Source organism: Paroedura picta, chromosome 3, assembly GCF_049243985.1.
Source record: "Paroedura picta isolate Pp20150507F chromosome 3, Ppicta_v3.0, whole genome shotgun sequence".
Lineage (NCBI taxonomy): Eukaryota > Metazoa > Chordata > Lepidosauria > Squamata > Gekkonidae > Paroedura > Paroedura picta.
The window spans coordinates 83,772,564-83,795,104 of NC_135371.1; the positions used below are offsets into that span (position 1 = coordinate 83,772,564).

A 22,541-nucleotide genomic window follows, 5' to 3' on the forward strand; every position below is an offset into this window, starting at 1 on the left:
CCTCCATAGACAATGGGAATATAGCTGGAGGATTGGGAGGGCACCAATACATGGCCACGTATATGGTGAGCACTCTGTCGTGGAAACAAGGTGCCAGCACCCAAGTACCCTTTGGGTTTGAGCCAACCCAGCCTGTGACTGCACAGTGCCAGTGTATTAGACATACAACTGGGAACTAGCAAACTGGGGTGACCTGGTAGGGTGTCCCGAGTATGGCTTGGAATGTAAAGGTGAACAAGGAGATGGAAGACCGGTGCACTCATGTTCACCAGAATTATGACGGCCCTGATGAGTGGGGACAAGATGGAGGCACAGGCCCATCTGCAGCACCCATAGCTGAGACAGCTGGCAATTACGCTGCTGCTGCCTTGGCTGCTGCTACTGTACCAGTTGCACCTGTCCTGGGACCCAAGGGACTTCCAGTCTCCAGAAGCTTCAAGCACCTTTCGATGGCGCCTCCAAGAAACTGTCCTACTTCATCATGAAAGCAACTTTCATGACAGAGCATGGCCAGGTGCTTGGGAATGAAACAACCCAGGTGCACCACATCAGGATCCACCTGGAAGGGGAGGCTGCGGAGTGGCTAGTCCTGCTTCAGATATACCAAGCACAATCCCAACTACGTCCTCTGAAGCAGTTCTTCCATTCAGGCGCGGGACTTCGTTTCTTATCTGCCTCTCTTGTAGTCTGCTTTTGCTGACTCTAACAGTTGGACAATATTAGGCCAGTTAGCTGCAATGCAATCTGCTATTACCTTCAACTCTGGGGGGCTCTCCAGGGCGGATGTCCATGTTGGTGTGACCAGCAAATATCTACCGTACACTATTTTGAAAGGAGAGACCCCCATGGTAGAGTGTACTCAATTACTGTAGGTGAGCTCAGCTAGAGGGAGCAAAGACACACAATCCATTTGCTGATAGTTAATGAAGCAACACATGTACTGCTCTAACACTTGGTTGATCCGTTCAGTCTGACCATTAGATTCGGGGTGGTATCCCGAAGTCAGGGCTTGTTCCAACATCTTTAGGAGTTCCCTCCAAAAATTCACAACAAATTAGGGGTCCCGATCTGAAAGACAACGTGTCAGCAAACCATGGTGTTTGTACATGTGTTGAATAAACAGCGCAGCCAGTTTTGGGGCCATGGGTATGGTAGTACACAGGATAAAATAGGCCTGTTTAGAAAACACCTCTATCACCACCCAAATACCAATCTTTCCTTGGCTCGGGGACAGGTCAGTAATAAAGCCCATGGTGATTTTCTTCCAAGGGCCCTCACAGGTTCTGAGGGATTGTAGAAGGCCCCTTGCTTTCCCTCCTGAGCTTTTAGCCGTTAAATATATAGAGCATCCTTTCACATAGTTCTCCACATCCGTGCATAGGGTAAAGGTAAAGGTAAAGGTTTCCCCTGTGCAAGCACCGAGTCATGTCTGACCCTTGGGGTGACGCCCTCTAGCGTTTTCATGGCAGACTCAATATGGGGTGGTTTGCCAGTGCCTTCCCCAGTCATTACCGTTTACCCCCCAGCAAGCTGGGTACTCATTTTACCGACCTCGGAAGGATGGAAGGCTGAGTCAACCTTGAGCCGGCTGCTGGGATTGAACTCCCAGCCTCATGGGCAAAGCTTTCAGACGGCTGCCTTACCACTCTGCGCCACAAGAGGCCCTGTTGTCTGTGCATAGGGTAGGCCACCAATAATGTTGCCTCACTAGGTGTAAAGTATTGACAAAGCCAAAGTTCCCAGCCAATTTGGAATCATGGCATCTCCAAAGAATCTCCCCCTGCTCCACCACAGGAACATACAGCCGATCCCCTTTACAAAAGACCCCCTGCTTTTCCTGCAGAAAGGGGCGAAATCGGGGACACTCGCTGTCTCCACCCAAGTCCTTTTGCAGCCAACCCCCCGGGGTGGATCCAATTGCTGATGCCTTGCTATGTGTCACTGCAGCCGGACTTAACTGAGAGGGACTAAACACCAAGTCTACCAATGGTTCTTGTTTACTCTCGTGCTGGGGGAGGCATGAAAGAGCATTGGCCAAGAAGTTCATTTTCTTCAGCAGGTTTTTAAGCATAAACAAGAAGTGTGAGAAGAATTGGGCCCACAAAATTTGGCAGTCAGTTTCTGCAGCTGCTGCAATGCCTTCTTATGATCGGACCACACTTCAAATAGGGAGGGGGATCCTTCTAGCCAGTGCTGCCATATAGTCAAAGCTAATTTGATGGTAGCTGCCTTTTCTCCCAAATAGCCCAGTTCCGCTCCATCTCATTACACTTTTTGGAAATATACACTAGGGAGTATAAATGACCATCCTCCCCCTTCTGTAGAAACACCTTTCCTTTCCCCAACTGTTCCAGTAAATCCTTAATTGGAGAGGGGGTATGCATTGGACATGGACATAGACACTGCGTACAAGCCCCTGTTGTCTGTGCACAACCTTAATGATCCATCCTTTTTCCCAAACAAACCTGGAGCTGCCATATGAGTTGTCGCAGAGCAAATGAAACCTCTCACCAAATCCAGAAATGCTCTCAGTTGGGCCATTTCACGGGGACTCATGGAATAAATCTTAGATTTTGGCAATGGCTCCCCAGGTTTTAGTTCAATGGCACAGTCTGTCTTTCGATGTGGGGGCAATTTATCACACTCGTGCTCCTCAAAGGCTGATCTCAAGTCCCAATATTCCTCAGGAAGCCCCACTGTAGTGTCTTCACCCACACTAGCATGTTTCTGCCCCTTGTCCCGCACAGGGAGGGGGCAGACTCCGTATAGTGGGCCCGATATCCCGGATCGTTAATTGTGAGGACCCAGCCCTCCACTGCACACTGGGGTGATGCTTCCTCAACCAGTCCAGACCAAGCACAAATTGGAAAGTCGTGTGGGGGGCCACTATGGGTTGGATCCTCTCCCAATGTTCCTCTATGTCTAGATTCAGCGGGGCTGTGCAGTCCACCTCACCTTTGGAAAACTCGCCATCCATTTGCGCAAACCATAACAGTGCTTTAGCGGCACTAACCCCACACCTGAAGTTCATAACATCTTGGGGTTTATCAGAGTCCTAGTACACACACAGTACTACACCCCTTGTACCTGTACCCCTATTCCAATCTGTCTGATAGAGTCACTGGGATCAGCAGAAGGGGAATGGGACTTACTGAGCGATCGCCCCTACCACAGCCAGCTGAATCTATCCTATTAAGGTCACCGGGTGTGCTTGCCCCAAACACTGCTGCAACAGGTCTCTTGGAATACCATCACAGAAGGCATGAACCCAGTTAGTTTCAGACCAGTCCAGGACCCAGGCCGTAAGACGTCAGAACTCTCTCGCATACTGGGACACCGATTTAGTGCCCTAGCGGAGACTATGAAGCTCCTCCCTGGCCACGTCTCCCACCAACAGGTTCTCGAACCAGTCACGGAAGGCGTATACAAACAGCTCATAGTTCAAAAGTTCAGGGGCATCAAAATTGAAAAGGCCCACATACCGTTCTGCTGCTACACCTTCTAGGAAATCTACGGAATGGAACTGATTGGCCCCATCCAAGAACAAGTAACCATAAACCATGAAATTTGTGGACCCGTCTCCACGGTTCAGGTTCCGGGTCAAATGGCATCGCCCCTTCTCGCCCCGCTTGACAAGGGGTTACTCGACTAGCACCCGCAGTGGCTTGGGAGGCAGACGCTGATGGGCCTCTCAGGTCTGGGTCGCGTGTGGCTGTTGCCTCCTCTGACCCCTCTTCCTGGGCACCAGGACTCTGTTCCTAGTGGTCCACCAGCGCCCCTGGGATCGGCTTGCCCACATCAGTGAGGAGTTGGCAGGCAGTCTTCCATGTCCCTTCATCCTCCCCTGTCAGGATGGCTGACATCCAGTTGGTCATATGGTCCAACTGGCTCTGTAGCTCCAGGACATCTTTGGCTGCCCTGGTCTCCATGACGAGTTGACCGCAGGCCTACTCTGTATGGCCAGCTGGCTTGGTTTTCATCATAGCGTGTCAAAGGACGTTGTCCTCTCCATTCCGTCACATGCCTCAAGGCCATACTCTTGCTCCATGAGGGTATGTAGAGCACTCTAGTTGCTCCCGATATCCATGTGGGCTGCTCTGTAGATGTCCCCAACGCTCCCTAACAGCTTCATTGGCCGTTTCTCCCACCGGAGCCTCCGTCTGGGTTGCAGAAGTCGATGCTGCAGTTTCAGAAGATTCTGTGGTTGTCTCTGGCTTCATATTGAGACCAGGGATACAATCCATAGGAATTCTCAGAGTTCTAGACTTGAAGGCAAGCATACTTCAGTTTTAGAAACTTTATTCTCAAGCAAAGACATCTATCAGGATACATAGAACTAAAGATGCACACAGGGATTCATATATATAATATAAAACACAGAGACATCCCCTTCCCCCCCCCTTCCCATGAGAAGGTAATGACTCGAGTTTCAAAGGCAGACCAAACATTCCTACCAGCTGGGTGCAAAGTGCAACTAGGTGAGGGAGGATAAGGGAGGATGGGATTGTACTGCTTTGTTATGGGAAGCTCCTGCCATAAACTACTAGCTAGAGAATTCTGCCTTGAGGTGCAAACCAGGGCAGGGACTGGGAAACATCACATGCTAGGCAGTTTCAGATATCAGTCACAAAACCAATAATAAACCAAATGGCAGAATAACTGGGATTCTGACAGGGGGCACTTACACCCTGTGCCTACCTTTCAATAAAGTTTAGTGACACTGAGCATAACTGGACCATTTGAGGCAAAGCAACTGCCATTAAGATGGCTGGTGCAAGGAGGTAGCGGTAAAGTGCCAAGCATAAAGGTGCAGACCCTCTGCGGTATGACCAGGGAGCCTCTGCGGTGTGATCAGGGAGCCTTGCCAGTTGGCTGCGCAGGCTTAGTAGCCAGGCCGGGACCAAAGAAGCCAGAACTAACGGTGGCCTTCCACCACTGTGAGCAACTCGGTGGGCGCAGAGGTAGCACAAGGAGCAGGGCAATGGGGGGGGGGGGGCGAAACACATGCCAGATGCTCCAAGGCTGAGCACAGGGAAGCGGGCTCCGAATGGCAGGAGGCAGCACTGAGGGGAGGAAAGGGGGAAACGGAAATGGGGGCGCCGGAGTTGTGAAGGTGGGTGGCGCAAGACGGACCCCTGCTCAATTGTCTTCCTGCCTTCCCGCCCTCTAATCGGCTTGCTCGCCTGGGAGCTCGTTAGATGCATGGCTACTGTGGGCTTCGAGGCCATTCTGGGCGTCGAGGCCTCACAGTGCGAACTAGTGGGTGAAGCGGTAAGGAAGCAAGGGCGAGCCGGGCCTGGAGGATGCGGTGCTCCCACTTATCCCTCCTGCAGTAGCCAGGCACCGGCTCTTCTTGTTCCAGCAGGCCAGGCCAGTCAGTACAGTCTGTGCTGCACTTGTCCATAATGCAGCAGCAGCAGCAGCGGCAGCAGCCATTGCTGCACTCCCTTTGGGCAAGCCCCAGCTGGCAGATACCTTCTCCGCAGGTGTGGGCGGGCCACGGCAAGCAGCCCTCTCATGCTCACCTCTGTTCCCGGTAACATGCAGTGCCCAAATGGCGGCCACTGGCATCACCGGGTTTATGGGGGGCGGGCCTGAGGAGGGCTAGCCAATCAGGAGGCGAACAGCAAACTGCGTGCATTCTAATTGTCCCCCTGGGCTGGAAGCAGAGTCTGGACAGGCCCCCGACAGTCTCTGCCCAGGAGGCTGCTGTGAAAGTGTTAAAGATAGCATTTCTCCATGTATTCTCCTCTGAATATAGTGAGAGCTTATTAATACTTTCTGTTAATGGTATTGCTGAAAAATATATCCCTTTGATTTTCAAACAGATTTTTCTTCATCCTCCATGAATCTTTATAGCAGTGGTTCTCAACCTTACTAATGCTGCGACCATTGGATCCATGTTGGTTAGTGTTTAGCTATGTATATAACAGAATGAGAGCAGATGTAACCATCATTTCTTTGGCCTTTAACAACGTGTTATGATCATTATCAGGTTTGATATCCTTCTGCATGTTATTACAGAAATGTTCTTCCTTCAGTCTGTTTTTTAAAAGTTTGGTCACTGCAAATCATACGTTATTTTTATCAAATTCTTGCCTTTTCAAAATCCATTTTTCTGTTCTTATCCAAAGCTGCTTGTAATATCATGCAGTCACACAAAGGTTGATCAGAATTTCAAAGCATCCATACTTTCTCGCTCCCTTTGAATACAAAACCCATTTGTCAAGGAGGTGAGACAAAAACAATTTTAGTGACTTAGATGTTTGTCCCATGGTTGCTTCTTTGAGATGTATGGGCAATCTCTTAGACGTAGTAGTAGAAACAATACGATTGCCAGTAGTCATGAATGAAGTTCATGTAAACCTAGTGGTCTACTTTGGAAGAATATCTGTACTCTCTAGGAGTCTGTAGAAGAAATGAACAATTGAAATTGCATTCTGTCCTCCTTGTGGCCGAGGGAAATTTTACCAGTTAGTATGTTAGTGTTATGGCATTCCAGAATACTGAAGTCCAGGTATTTGAAAAACTAAGATGGAGTGGAAATAGGCTTTGTTCACTGGAAAGGCCAGTGGTGTAAATGCTGTTAGTTCTAGTTTTAGAACTCTCTTGAGAATAGACTGAGTCACAACTGAGTTCAGAACTAATCCTTATCCATGGTTCCTCTCTATATTTGTGAAACAGCCTGGGGGGTGGAACATGTCAGGCTGTCCAAGTTGGAATAGGGCCAGTCAGGGTGCAGCCAGCTCTGCCCCTGCAGCTCCTGCCCTCTGCCCCTGGAATCTACTCTCAGATGCACCTCAATGCCGGGAGCCATCAGGAGGTGGAGGGCTTCTTGGTCTCTTAGGCCCATTATGCACGGAGTGGAAGGTCCAAATTCGGGGTGGAATAGCAGCGGCTAAAATCACCAATTATGCATGCTGCAGGCGGCAACCGGGCACAGAGTCAACATATGCCACCGGAAAAGCTGCGTTAGTGAGATGGGGAGGAAAGTGGAGCTTCCCAGGACCAGAGCGCAACCAGAAGCGACTCTGGAGTAGCCGCGTGCATAATTGGATACTCTGGGTTTTGCCGCCGTTGCGTTCCATCCCGTGCGTAAGCGGTTTGCTTTGCTTCTTCCTCCTCCGCGTTCTCCATGCTGCCGTTCCAGTGGCCGTGCATAATAGGCCTCACCACGGCTGCCCTGTGCTCCATCCCATTTATCCACGGCCCACGGCTACAGAGCTTGCTCTCTCCCCTTCCATGCCCTTTGGACCCGGCAGCCAGGCCTGCGCCTGCGCAGGCCGTGGCCACCCTTCCTGGCATCCGCCTCCAACGCAGCATGCCACTTGCCGTCCCAAAGCCGCGCTTGGCTCGCTTCCCGTTTGCTCCGCATCGACGCCTCATCGCCCGCCACTCCTGGTTTTGCGCCCCATCCCGTGCGTAACTAGTTTGCTTCGCATCTTCCCCCCCCCCACGTTTTCCATGTGACCCAAAATCGCCATTTCGGCGGCCATGCATAATGGGCCTTAGGCTGGCCCTGCTAACGAGGGCCTGTTGGCCTGCTAGGCTGGGCTTCCCAGCATGCTGGCTGCCTGTTAAGGAGCTCTGTCCTGGGTCTGCTAACGAGCTGGCCAGCCCCCGCCTGCCCCACTTGATCAGGCTGCAAGCTGTGGCCCAAAACCACCTTAAACACCCTGGCCAGGGGCCAGGGGAGGGGACCCTTTCAAGGCACGTTCTTACGAATGGGCTTTGAAGCTAGTAAGATTCTATAAAATCTTATCCAAGTCAGAGACATTGTGCATAGGGGAATGTATTACATATTTTAATGTGATAAAGTGTTAAAGATTTCTGCCTTGTCAATTTGAGTTGATGAATATTTCTTTTAAATATGCTTCTATGTTAATGGAGACATATATGTTGAAACAATTAATACTGCTTGCCATTTTAAAGGAACACAAATAATAAACCCCTCATGTAATAGTGACGTATAAGCAGGGGGCTTGCAGGGGCCATCTCATTTTCCTAATATCCTCCTTCCCTATTGTTTTCATAGAATCATAGAGTTAGAAGGGGCCATACAAGCCATCTAGTCCAACCCCCTGCTCAACGCAGGATCAGCCCTAAGCATACTAAAGCATCCAAGAAAAGTGTGTATCCAACCTTTGCTTGAAGACTGCCAGTGAGGGGGAGCTCACCACCTCCTTAGGCAGCCTATTCCACTGCTGAACTACTCTGACCGTAAAAATTTTTTCCTGATATCTAACCTATATCGTTGTACTTGTAGTTTAAACCCATTACTGCGTGTCCTTTCCTCTGCAGCCAACGGAAACAGCATCCTGCCCTCCTCCAAGTGACAACCTTTTAAATACTTAAAGAAGGCTATCATTTCTACCTCTCAACCTTTCTCCAGGCTGAACATTCCCAAGTCCCTCAACCTATCCTCATAGGGCTTGGTCCCTTGGCCCCAGATCATCTTCGTCGTCCTCCTCTGTACCCTTTCAATTTTATCTACGTCCTTCATGAAGTGAGGCCTCCAGAACTGCACACAGTACTCCAGGTGTGGTCTGACCGGTGTCATATACAATGGGACTATGACATCTTGTGATTTTGATGTGATGCCCCTGTTGATACAGCCCAAATGCCCAAAATGCCCCAAGGTCTCATTCACACACAGTGTTACCTAGAAGCGTATCCCCCATCCAGTAGGCATGCTTTTCATTTTTCTGACCCAGATGTAGAACTTTACATTTATCTTTATTAAATTGCATCTTGTTCTCATTTGCCCATTTTTCCATTGTGTTCAGATCTCGTTGAACTCTTTCTCTATCTTCCGGAGTATTTGCCAGTCCTCCCAATTTGGTGTCATTTGCAAACTTGATGAGTAGTCCCTCCACCCCCTCATCTAGATCATTAATAAATATGTTAAAAAGTACCGGGCCGAGCACCGAGACCTGAGGTACCCCGCTACTCACGTCCCTCCAGTCTAATGAAACACCATTGACAACAACTCTTTGAGTGCAGTTCTCTAACCAATTCCCTATCCACCTAACTATCTGAAAATTCAGATTGCAGTCCTTCAATTTATCCATCAGAACATCATGGGGAACCTTATCATCAAAAGCTTTACTAAAATCCAAGTAAATGATTGTCCTCCAGATGTTTGCAGATCGCTCCCTTTAATATCTGCTCCATTATCTTCCCCACAACAGAGGTAAGACTCACTGGTCTGTAGTTTCCCGGGTCATCCTTCCTCCCTTTTTTGAAGATCGGAATAACGTTTGCTCTCTTCCAGTCCTCCGGGACACCTCCAGTCCTTAAGGAGGTCCCGAAGATGATGGACAAGAGCTCTGCAAGTTCTTTGGAAAGTTTTTTGAACACTCTCAGGTGCATTTCATCCGGCCCAGGGGATTTGAACTCATCCAGTGCAGCTAAATGCCTCTCGACAACCTCTCTGTCCATATCAACCTGCCACCCAGACACTATCCCTTGGCTACTGCCATCTCTAGATGTGCCTAAACCCTTTGACCTGTGGGACAAAACAGATGTAAAATAGGTGCTGAGCCTTTCTGTTTTCTCTGCATCCTCTGTTAGCGTTTGTCCATCTGCACCCAACAGTGGGCCTATTGCCTCCTTTACTTTACGTTTGCTCCTCACATAACTGAAAAATCTTTTCTTGTTACAATGGGCTTCCCTGGCCAATCTTAGCTCACTCTCAGCTTTGGCCTTTCTGATGATTGATCTACAGTGCCTAGTAACCTATAGGTACTCTTCTTTAGAGCTCTGTCCTTCCCTCCATTTCCTGAACATTTCCCTTTTCTTTCTTAGTTCCTCTTGAAGTTCTTTGTTCGTCCAAATAGGCTTCTTAGAGCTCCTGCAGTGTTTTCGTCTTTCTGGGATAGTCATTGATTGAGCATGCAATAGCTCTTGTTTGAGTAGCGTCCACCCTTCACATGCTCCCTTCCCTTCCAGCATTCTTGTCCATGGTATGACACTTATCATGTCTCTGAGTTTATTAAAGTTTGCCCTACGAAAATCCAACAACCGCGTCAGGCTACCAGCTTCCTTGCCCCCCCATCTCAAAAGGAATTCAATGAGGACATGGCCACTTCCCCCTAGGGTCCCCACCTCCTTCACCTCATCCACCAACTCTTGCCTGTTGGTCAGTATTAAGTCCAGTATGGCTGAACCTCTTGTGGGTTCATCTACCATTTGATAAATGAAATTGTCAGCCAGGCAGGCCAGAAAGTTGCATGACTGAGGACGCTTCGCAGAATTTGTTTCCCAGCACACATCTCTTTCTTCCCTGGCAGCATCCATGGTCTCTTCCCTTGGCCTGCTTCCTTCTCTCTTCCCACCCACCAATCAACCAGTTTGCCTTTATCTTCTCCCCTGATTTCAGCTTTCCATCTTTCCTGATCCCAGCAGCCCCTCCCCAGCAAAAGTCTGGTCCAGTTGTTCTGTGTCAGGGGACATGAAGGTACTGGATGGTACACTTTCAAGAACTGTTTTTCCCCAAGTCCACTCGCTACTGATCTCAGTCCCCCAGCTTTGCTTTACAGATTCCAAGGCATGGAAGGCTCAATAATATTGTTTTGCTTGCCTAGCATCATCCAAAATAGTGACTGAGAGCTCAGTGGGCATTGTTTTTTAAAGTAACAGGCATTATGTTATTTGGAGATGTTTTAATCACCCAATGTATTTTTGTAATTTGAGGTTTGAGAATTTCTGTAGGCTTGTTGAGAAATTTCCTAGGCTTCATTGTGCTGATTTGTTAATCCTTACTCAGCAGTCCCCAACCTTTTTCAGAGAGAGGGAGATGTGGGCACCTGCACGCCGGTGCCTGCAAACCAGCAGGCGCCCCCCCCTGCGCGGCATGGCACTCGCTGTGCCAGGAGCGCACTGTGGGGGGGAGGCACAGGTGCAGGCGTGCCAGTGGGTGCAAATGCACAGGTGCGGCAGATCTATGCCGGCGCCTGCACCTCCCCCCACCGCAGCTCAGTACCGTGCGTGCGCGTTTGTGGCCCCACCAGGAGTGCAAACGCACATGCGCAACAGGTCCGAGCATGCACAAAACTGCCACGCGTGCCCATTTGCGGCCCCACTGGGTGCATGCGCGGACATGCTGCACATGCACGTTTGCGCGGGGCTGCCGTGCATGCGCAGGGGCTGCCGCACATGCGCTGTGCCTGGATCACCCTTCCCCCCCCATCCGTAACCCAAAAAAGGTTGCAGACTGCTGTTCTAGGGTGTTTGTTACTTCTCCCAGTTTGATATCATCTGAAAATTTAATGAGGAGTCCTTTCACCCCCTCATCTAGATCACTGATAAAAATGTTTAAAACTATCAGACTCAGTACTGATCCCTGGGGCACCTCACTGCTCACCTCTTTCCAATCTGATGAAATACCATTGACAACTATTCTTTGGGTGTACTATTTGAGCTAGAGTGAATAAAGCTAATGGGAGGAACAGCAAAAGATTTGTGACATATGTGTGCATTAAAGTCACCTAACAATACGAGGTTAAAAGCAGGATAGTCCATTTTTAAGGAGGATAAAAAGTTCATTAATTCTTCATACTTCAAAATTCCTTCTGGGTTTTTAACTGGCGAAATATACACATTAATCAATATTGAGGGGGGATCGAGTCTTAACAGCACTGTCTGGGCAAGAGTGGATAAGACCTTTGGGTGTAGTTTTCTAACCAGTTCCCTACCACCTAAACATCCAAAAATCCAGTCTGCAGATCTCTAGTTTACCTATCAGAACATCATGGGGAACGTTGTCAAAAGCCTTACTGAAATCCAGGTAAACAATATAAGTGGAGTTTCCATAATCTAGTAATCTCATCACTTGGTCAAAGAAGGAAACCCATGAACAGTTATCTCAGGGTGAGAGATTCTTGATCCAAGGCTAGAAGTTTCTTGTGTTTCCTTGGCCGTGCTTTGTGCCGTGCTTTAAGTTTAGAACCATAGAATCATGGAGTTCAAGGGGACCTCCAGGGTCATCTAATCCAACCCCATATATATTGCAGAAACTCACAACTAACTGCCCACTTACAATGACTCCAATTTCATGCCCAGATGATGTCCCCCCCCCCCAAGAAAACCAGAATTCCTGGCCAGTCTGGCCTGGAGGAAATTCGCCTTCTGACCCCAAAGTGGTGATTGTCTCCTTCTCCTGGCCCAGCTGCCTGTGCCACAAGAGCCAAGGACTAACACAACCCTTCGTGCCCAGCCACTCACAATCTGCCTAAGTTTACAGAATCAGCATTTTTGTCAGATGGTTTACCAAAAACACAAACAAAGGGGCAAAGCAATTCTGTCCTTGGGGAAAACTATTGTCTTATAGTGGGGAAAGGTTAGATCCACACCTTAGGAAGCATCAGACAAAGAAACAAAATGATTAGCTATTTTAACCTTATTATTTTATTAAACTCCATCATAGACACACCCATTAAAATGTCTGAATTGGTTACTAACCCACTTTTTAAAGTTAGTTCCGAAATGGCACTCAAAATTTTCATGGTTTGTGTTAATACAGGTGATTGCTTGATTGAGACTTAATATTGAACTAGAGATGAAAATTTAGTTTTAAAAAACTGTTTAAACTATAAAGTTTATAAACTATAAACTATAAACTATCTTAAAATTTTTAGCATTAATTAGAAACAGCCTCAGGTACGGAGAAGAGGATCGACTCTGCAGATCCTCTCATTTCTGTCTTGACTCTCAATAAACTTCTTTGGTCATTATTGGCTTTGCTGTTTAACAGCAAACAAGACATTTTCTAGCTAGCTAATGACTCTGTCTTTGAGTTGGGTACAATGATGCAGAATGACCACTATTTCCACAAATAACATGAGTTGTTTACACACATAAGCACTGAATCTCATGTAAGGTGATAGCTTGTATATCATGCTCTTCGAACAGCCAGTTTGAGGTTATGTATAGCAGCCATTTTATACCATCAAAACCATTAAATTTGACTTGCAAGCCTGACCTGTAACTGGGATGCTTACAAAATTATCCTATGTTGAGGAAGAGGAGTTGATTTTTATACCCTGCTTTTCAATACACAAAGTAGTCTGAAAGCAGCCTTCACTTCCCCTCTCCACAACAGACATTCTTACCTTTTCCACATAGGGAATCCTGCCCTGGCTGGCATTTGCCTGGCTGTGGGGCTAATCTCCTATTCCAGATGACCCCGGCCCAGCATGTTTTATTTCAATAAGCTAGAAATAGGACCTTTTTTATTTTTAAAAAATGTTTTATTTACAGGTGCTTGACTGGCCTTCATTTTGTGTGTGGGTGAACAGTGCCATCAAGTAACAGCCAACTTATGGCGACCCCATACGTGTTTTTAAGGCAAGAAACTAATAATAAAGGTGGTTTGCCATTGCCTTCCTCTGCATAGCAAACCAGGATTTTGGGGATGAACCCTCATTAGCTTACAAGATTCTGCTAATCTGAGCTATTCAGGTTGCCTTCATCCTGCACGGTGTTTCTTTTAAAAACAGATATTTCTTGCTTTCATGTTTTGGTAAACAATACATATACCCATTATGCATGGTGGCCGCATCAGGACAGGATGCCCCGGTGTTCCCCATGTACACATGGGGACAGGGCTTCCCGGCAAACGCTGATGCCCCGGGGCAGCGCACGCACTGCATGCCAGGGGTGGGAGGCCTGAAAGGAACGTTGACAATGGCAGTGGCCGTAGGTGAGTGGGGAGGGTCCGGGCCCTCACCGCACATGATGGCGGGGGCAGGGGGACACCCCTGCCGGCTCCGTGGAGCTCATAGAGGCATGCAAGGACACCATAGGTCGGGGCCAGGAAGGTCGAAAAGCCCAGCACTGTTGATTATGCACAGCACCAGCCAGCCCCTTCCCTTTCCCCATGCCAGTGCTCATGTCATATTTAGAAGGGTCCCCTGACCAACAGCAGCTTTAGCAGAGGGCAAGGGGAAAAGTGATAAAAATTGCCCCTGTGAACTCACTACATTGAAGAAGCTTGGTTCCAATGTGTTATGCAGAAGGCAGTTTATGCAAAGAGTCTGACTAAAGGAAGAATGGCAGTTTTATTAGAATTCCCGAAACTGGCTATCAGAAATTATTATCTTGTTTTATGTCACATTCTGTAAAAAATGTTTCTTTGTTCTTTTCCAGGCATGTTTTCCACAAAACCTGTGTGGATCCATGGCTCAGTGAACACTGTACCTGTCCTATGTGTAAACTGAATATTTTGAAAGCCCTGGGAATTGTGGTAAGTTGAAAGCTATTTACTCAGCAGAGGTTTTGATTTCCAACATTATCATAAAACAGTAAACTCACAAATCAGTAAAAGGACAGGAATTCTATGATTTGTGAGCTACTCTTCCTTGCCCGCATGAGTAGCTGTTGCTTACATGAAATCATCTGTGTTTTTAAGTAAGACCATGAAATATGAAGTTTCCACTTAGCTCAAGGTGTAAATTTAGATTAAAAGATTATCTGATTCACTCAAAATAATCTTCCTTTCTTGTACCTCATTAGCCTCTAATCTCAGTCATTATTTTAATGGGGTTTTAATGGGGAATTTTAATGGTTAATATATTGTATTTGTATTAAAACATTGTGAACCGCCGCGAGCCGGTTTCCGAGAGCGGCGGTCATACAAATCAAATAAATAAATAAATAAATAAATAATAATCTATTTCATGCCCATGAACCAAGACCAAAGCAAGTTGGGATAAGTGATGCCTTGAGATAAGTGGTGTTACACTAAAACTTTTATTTCATACTTTGTTTGATCAAGCAAGTTTGCTCCATGAAAACATCTTTTCAAATTTCATAGTAGAACATTCTGACTTCCTTTCCCTCAACACACAGCCTCCCTTCTCCCTCTCAGTTATAAGGGAACAAATTATAAATGAAACCAAGCCCTATGAGGAAAGGTTGAGGGACTTGGGAATATTCAACCTGGAGAAGAGGAGGTTGAGAGGGGACATGATTGCTGTCTTTACATATTTGAAAGATAGTCACTTAGAGGAGGACAGGGAGTGTTTCTTGTTGGCAGCAAAAAATAGGACCCACAGTAATGACTTTAAACTACGTATAGAACAGTGATTCTCAACCTTGGGGTCCTTACCCCAATTGAGATTGCCGGAATCCTTCCTCAGGGTCACCATATTGGTGGCCGCCATGGTGGTGGGAGGCGGTGGGGAGTGGTGCTGCTGGCCCAGCATGGTGCATATGTAGCTGCCTTTTGAGGTGCCCAGTGTCGCTGCCATGGCCGTCCCCCAAGCCCTGCCGTGCCATGCCGTGCGGCCACCTGCTGCTGGTGTATCCCCTCTGCCTGCGCCCCCGCCAAGCCTCGTCCTTGGGCCAGCCTCTCCAGAGGCTCCTCTGGGCGCCTCAGACCCTCCCTCACCTACCCCGCCCTCGCCGCCCACCTGCTGGCTACCCCCCGTGGCTGCTCCAACAGGCATCCTGTCACTCTGAAGCGGCTGAAAAGCCATGGCAATAGCCACTGCCCTGAACGTTGTGCTCATGTGCATGAACACGCACGCCGACCCTGCCACCACAGTTGGGGTCGCCAAGAAAGAACAGTTGAAAACCGCTGGTGTAGAACAATACCAGTTAGATATCAGGGAGGGAAATTTCACAGTCAAATTTCACACATGGAATTGGCTGCCTAAGGTGGTGGTGAGCTTCCCCTCACTGGCAGTCTTCACGCAGCAGCTGGACAGATACTTATCACGGATGCTTTAGGCTGATCCTGTATTCACTACCTCCTTAACCAAACTGCCCCTGGAATAATGGAGGACAGCATTCAAATTATGAAAATATGGCCCAGCTACTTATTACTTTCTTCACATGATGGAGAAGAAGGATGCACATGTAAAGATGGCTAGTGCACTTTCAGAGTTAACCTATTAATACTAAAGCAAAACAAGGGGGCCCTGACCCAGAAACTGTCAGTTGAGCCTATCATCTCGGATACAAATGGTTGTATCAAACCTAGAAATTTTCTTTAAATAATGATTTAGCACCCACCTGCATACTTTAAGACACTACAGATTATTTCCAAATTAATCTTATTGGCTTTCTATTCTTTAATAAAGCCATGGAAGAATGAAACTACCTGCTTATATATATGTCATATTATGTCTACGAATGCTATCAAGTAAGTCATATTGTAATCTGCTAGCATACTTTGCTTTCTTCATCATGGAATATCTAACTTCTTATAAATAAATACAGATGATATAGAAAAAGTGGCCAATTATCATAAACTGTAACAAGTTTGTGTTAACAAATGATGAATGAAGGAGGGAAGATAGTAAGATAATCCCCTCTTTGTGAATGTCCATTGAATCTTACTTAAGTCTTCCTCTTCCCTCCCCCTAAACAATGTATTCATGGAGGAGCCCTGGAGCTGACAATATGTAGCTGCCAGCTGCTGAAATTTAGAGTCCTCAAACAGTCCTGTTGTTTTGACTGTTAGGTTTATTGTTAATTGTTTATTAATTTTACTGTGCTAGATGCTGGTCATGTTCACTGCCCTGGGATGGCAACCGCATTATAAAACCAAATAAATAAATAAAAATTAATAAATTATTTGTAGGCATTAGACTTTAATTTCCTACAACCTGAGTGCTATCAGAACAATGGATTGCTGCCTTAAAGGATTCAACAGCTTGGTTGAAGAGCTGCTGCCTCCCCCACCCCCCTTCCTTTGCTGTTTGTTCCTATACAGCCTCACTGTTCATAGCATTTGCTGCCCATGACAGACTTTTATGGATACTTCAGGCATTTTGTTATTGTCATTGAAATGCACGTAACTTTGTCAGCAGCTTGTGAAACAAAACATTTTAACATTACAATATCATACTTTCAGACAAATGTTCCATGTGCCGACAATATGGCCTTTGACATGGAAAGGCTCACCAGAGGCCAGCTAGGCAACAGGAGATCAGTACTTGGTGAGCTTAGTAGTGACAGCACACTCAGTCTGGAACCCCTGCGTACTTCTGGCATATCACATTTTCCACAGGATGGAGAATTGACCCCAAGGACAGGAGAGATCAACATTGCTGTAACTAGTAAGTGATGATTGGTTTTGATTTTGAGTATCAAAGGTTTTCTTTTTCTGTAGATCTGTTCACCACTTAACAGCATGCAAAAAATTAACAAACGTATTATGGTGCGTGTGTTTTGAAGAGTGACATACAACCTTATTCATTTTTAATAAGGTTCGAACAGTATAGGGTTAACATCAAGACACTTGAACTTGAAAACAGCTGTAGCACAATATGAATGTTTAAAGCTATTTCACACCAATTAAAATAGATCCTGCAAGGCTGGATTTAAGTGGCTGGCAATTGACATGGTTAAAGTGTTTGACAGTTTTTTCCCAATAGTGCATTGTGTTTGTAAACAATAATTGCTGGATCCAGAAATTCAAGAAACTAATCCAAGTACATTTACTGTTGGTCTTTTGGGGTTGATATAGTTTGTAGTGTGAGCACTGTTAGAAACGTTTAATATGATTGATTACCAGATTCAACTGTACGCTTGATTTATTTTTATTTTTATTTAGAAAGAGAATGTTTATGTATGCTGGGATGTCCTTTAGAAACATTGAATTGTATTACATTCCAAATACTGCATATATTGATTTCACTTTTGACTCAAATCACAGAATCCACACCCCAGAACTCTAACTTGGATTAACCAAACTGTATAACTTCCTCAATGATATTATGCTTTTTCCTTCATTGTTCAGTATGGTTTGTTCTGCCATAGAACTGTGTACAGTTTTTAATCTTCTCTATATGCACTGGATAATAAATGGATGTAATTCTATTTTTTTGTTTGCTCAACCTTCGGGTTCCAGTTACATATTCAGTAGCTACCTGCACAAACTCTACCCATGAAAATCCTGCATTTCTCCCAGCAATTTCTTCTACAAGTCCTTTTAGTTGAGATGTGTATGGTATCAGCCTCCTACAGACACATTATTCTTCAGCATTTTGGAATTACTTCTACTGGATATACAGACTGTCATTTGCTGCCTGTCTGTAAAACAAGCTGCAAAATGGCTCTGTTTTAGAGTCTTTGGTGGTCCCTAAATCTTTGGAATTTGTTGGGCTCTTGTGACAATCAGGTTTTGAGTTTTATTGTGATACATTGTGTTTTATATACCATCTTGAGTCTCATCTGAAAAAGGAAGTCTATAAATATTCTAATTAACAAATTAATTTCAGTTTAGCATGCCACCTGAATGTTCTGATGATACTGAAGCATGCAGCATGTAGCCCTTCTTTAGCAAATGGCTTGATTCAGTAGTAAGTGAATGTCTTCCATTACTAGAAATGGGCTGAGTGTACCTATTCTTGCAGGGATAGATGTGTGGGAATGCCCAAGGAGAAAACTTTCTGCCTAATCAGGGCCACCAGTGCAGCTAAAAATTAAAAATAAAGTATTATAAAAGCATATAATAAAAACCAACCTGGGGAAGAAGTTCCTAATTTTGGCACCATGACCAAGGAGGCCTCTGTTGGGTTGCCACTTTTCTAACCTCAGAAAGCAGGGGCATTCAAAGCAGGACATCAAAAGATGACAAGAGCGTTTGTATAGGTTTGTGTGAGAATAAGATATGCTAGTTCCAGAGCCATACAGGACTTTAGCTATCAGCATCAGGAACTTGAATTGGACCCAGATTCAAATTGGGAACCTGTGTAGAGGGGCCCAGACTGGAGCGATACGATCTGAACAACGCAATCATGTCAACATCCTGGCTGCATCATTATGTGCCCGTTGCAGCTTCCAAACACTTTTCAATGGCAGTCCTACATAGCATACATTGCAATAATTTAAGCTAGATGTTAGCAGGGCATGCACCACATTGGCAAGGTGTTCCCTGCCCAGGATGGGCCTCAACTAGTTAAAGCTGGTAAAAGACACTTCTGGTTACCACTGCCCCCTGCTTGTCTAGCCATAGGTGTGGGTCTAGCAGGCCCCCTCCCCCAGCCTAGAAACCCATCCAGTTCATTAGCGTGCATCCATTCCAAAACTGGCTCCAGACATTGGTTCAGGGGGTTTTCAGCTTCTCTGAAATCACCTCCAAGTGTGAGAAGGAAATAAGTATCATCTGCATATTGGTGACAATCCAGCCCAAATTTTTAGATGGTCACACCCAGTGGTTTCATATTGCTGTCAAAGTGCAAGGGAATAAAACCCTGTTGGACCCTGTAATACTCCAAAGGCCAAGGAACTGAGCAGCATTCACCTAGCACCACCTTCTGAAACCTAGCCATGTTGGTCTGTAGCCATGTTGGTCTGTAGCAGGAGAATTAGATTCTAGTCCAGTAGCATTTTAGGTATCAGACACAGGGCAATTAGATTTTCAAAACTTACACACATTCCCAATTCTAATTGGTCTTTGATGTGTTACTAGATTTGAATCTACCTTACAAGCTGGATCTTGTATCAGCTTGTAATTTTAGGATGATAGTGTTTAATGTGTAATGGTTAATATAATTATTATGATGATAAACTGTATTTCATTGTTATGTATTATGTGGATTTTAAAATGTTGAAAACTGCCCCAAGCCAGCCTTGCTGGGAGGGGCAGTGTGTACATATCAAATTAAATTAAATTAAGGGGTCATGTGATAAAGGGTGGGGCAGTGTGTACATATCAAATTTAATTAAATTAAGGGGTCATGTGATAAAGTCTCATGTAGCTCACCTATCATATAGCCTGCTAGTTGTTGTACAATCTCATTTTTCCAATCCTATACAGGCAGGGGGGAAAGTTTATCAAGTCTGTGGTAGCCTCCATACTAAGATGGATTCTGACACTTGTTCAGTTTGATGGGACATAAGTTGTACAGGCCTGCTTTTAATTATGAGAAGACATTTCTACATAAAGCTGTTTGACTGAAGAGCTCTGCTGTTTCTCCTAGTCATGAAAAGTTTTATGTTTTGGAAGGTGCAGTTTTACTATAATACTTAATGGCGTCTAAATTGGATATTTGCGTTTCAGAGTAAAATTCAGATTTGTTTGCTTTTAAAACTCCCAGAGGTTGAGTTTCTTGTCCTGGCTGCTGCATGACTGACTTTTTCAAATCAAATATCTAGCTTTAAAATACAGTGACTTAATGTTTCCTACAGCCATCTGAGAATGTATAGTGATGGTAAATTTAATATATTACCAATATACGTATTAATGAGAATAGTATGGTTCACATCTGATAGTGTAATTGTCATTGTGCTATTGGAAGTGTATATTTGTTAATTTGCAATAGTGTTGCATGAAGAAAACCTCAATGCATCCAAACAAGTACCGTATTTGCCGGCGTATAAGACGACTGGGCGTATAAGACGACCCTCCAACATTTCCACTCAAAATATAGAGTTTGTTACATTACATTACAGTACCTGTCATTGTCACCATTGTACGGCCGCAGCACAACCACAGCGCCTCCGGTCCGCCCCTGCATCTCCCTGTGACCGGCACTAGTGCGCAAGTGCGCATGTGTGAGCTATGCGTAGACAAGCAGCAGGCCAGAGCAGCGCTGCTTCCCACAGAGCAGAACGGGCCGGTCACGCCGAAAAGGCTGGCACCCCTGACTCGCTGCTGATGCTAGCTGCAGCCAAACTAATGAGCTGCCGCAGCCGCACTGGATACCACGCAATACTGGATGGTATGTAGAATGAGGTGGGCGGGCATCGGGAGGTCCCTATGGGCACCAGGCGCGCACCGGGAGGCCACTATGGGCAGCTATGTCTATCCCAACTGAAGTGTACCCGGTGTATAGGACGACCCCCCCACTTGCAGGCACGTTTTTCAGGGGGGGAAAGTAGTCTTATACGCCAGCAAATATCTGTACACCGCCCGTGGCGCCGCGGGCGCCACGGACTAAATAAAACAGTAAGGGGTTCTGGGGCGGGATGTGTCCGGGATGAGGAAGGGTCTGGATTGGACCCTTCCTCATGACAGACAACCGGAGGGACCAAACGGCAGGCGCTTCGCGCCTGCCGATTGGTCCCTCCGATTCCCAGCCCCAGCAACTGCGAGCCGCGCTCAGCGCGGCTCGCAGTTGCTCCCGGCCTGACGCGGTGAGAGGCGCGAAGCGTCTCTCACCGCGTCAGGCCGGCCCCAAGGAAGCCCCCGCCGCAAACACAACACAAGACTCCAGCCGCCGAGAAGCTGCAGAGAAAAAAGAAACACCCCCGGAGGAGCCTTTCGCCGCTAGCGCGACGAGAGGCAGCAGAAAAAAAAACCCCTGTAGGAGCTCCAAGCCGGCGCGCCGACGAGAGGCAGCAGAAAAAAATTAACCCTGTAGGAGCCTTTCGCAGCTCCAAGCAGCAGAAAAAAAAACCCCTGTAGGAGCTCCAAGCCGGCACGCCCACGAGAGCTAGCAGAAAAAAAAACCCTGTAGGAGCCTTTCACAGCTCCAAGCAGCAGGAAAAAAAACCCTGTAGGAGCCTTTCGCAAATCCAAGCAGCAGAAAAAAAAACCCTGAAGGAGCCTTTCCCAGCTCCAAGCAGCAGGAAAAAAAAACCCTGTAGGAGCCTTTCGCAGATCCAAGCAGCAGAAAAAAAAACCCTGTAGGAGCCTTTCCCAGCTCCAAGCAGCAGGAAAAAAAAACCCTGTAGGAGCTCCAAGCCAGCACGCCCACGAGAGGCAGCAGAAAAAAAAAAAACCCTGAAGGAGCCTTTCCCAGCTCCAAGCAGCAGGAAAAAAAAACCCTGTAGGAGCCTTTCGCAGATCCAAGCAGCAGAAAAAAAACCCTGTAGGAGCCTTTCGCAGATCCAAGCAGCAGAAAAAAAAACCCTGTAGGAGCCTTTCGCAGATCCAAGCAGCAGAAAAAAAAACCCTGTAGGAGCCTTTCGCAGATCCAAGCAGCAGAAAAAAAAACCCTGTAGGAGCTCCAAGCCGGCACGCCCACGAGAGGCAGCAGAAAAAAAAAACCCTGTAGGAGCCTTTCACAGCTCCAAGCAGCAGAAAAAAAAAACCCTGTAGGAGCCTTTCGCAGATCCAAGCAGCAGAAAAAAAAACCCTGTAGGAGCCTTTCGCAGATCCAAGCAGCAGAAAAAAAAACCCTGTAGGAGCCTTTTGCAGATCCAAGCAGCAGAAAAAAAAACCCTGTAGGAGCCTTTCGCAGATCCAAGCAGCAGAAAACAAAACCCTGAAGGAGCCTTTCCCAGCTCCAAGCAGCAGAAAAAAAAAAACCCTGTAGGAGCTCCAAGCCAGCACGCCCACGAGAGGCAGCAGAAAGAAATTAACCCTGTAGGAGCCTTTCGCAGCTCCAAGCAGCAGGAAAAAAAACCCTGTAGGAGCCTTTCGCAGCTCCCAGCAGAAAAAAAAAAAAAAACCCTGTAGGAGCTCCAAGCCGGCACGCCCACGAGAGCTAGCAGAAAAAAATTAACCCTGTAGGAGCCTTTCGCAGCTCCAAGCCGGCACGCCCACGAGAGCTAGCAGAAAAAAAAACAAACCCTGTAGGAGCCTTTCACAGCTCTAAGCAGCAGAAAAAAAAAAACCTTTAGGAGCCTTTCCCAGCTCCAAG

General features: G+C 46.6%; 1 protein-coding gene across 3 annotated transcripts in view; it reads left to right on the forward strand.

Annotated features, from left to right (window-relative positions):
* The window catches only part of RNF130 (ring finger protein 130), a 127,914-nt gene that overhangs the window by 74,586 nt on the left and 30,787 nt on the right, over positions 1-22,541 (forward strand). For all 3 annotated transcript variants that reach the window (XM_077326609.1, XM_077326610.1, XM_077326607.1), the window contains exons 6-7: positions 14,149-14,245; positions 16,862-17,066. In XM_077326609.1, the coding sequence (XP_077182724.1) occupies positions 14,149-14,245; positions 16,862-17,066 (302 nt within the window). The remainder of the gene's footprint in view (positions 1-14,148; positions 14,246-16,861; positions 17,067-22,541) is intronic.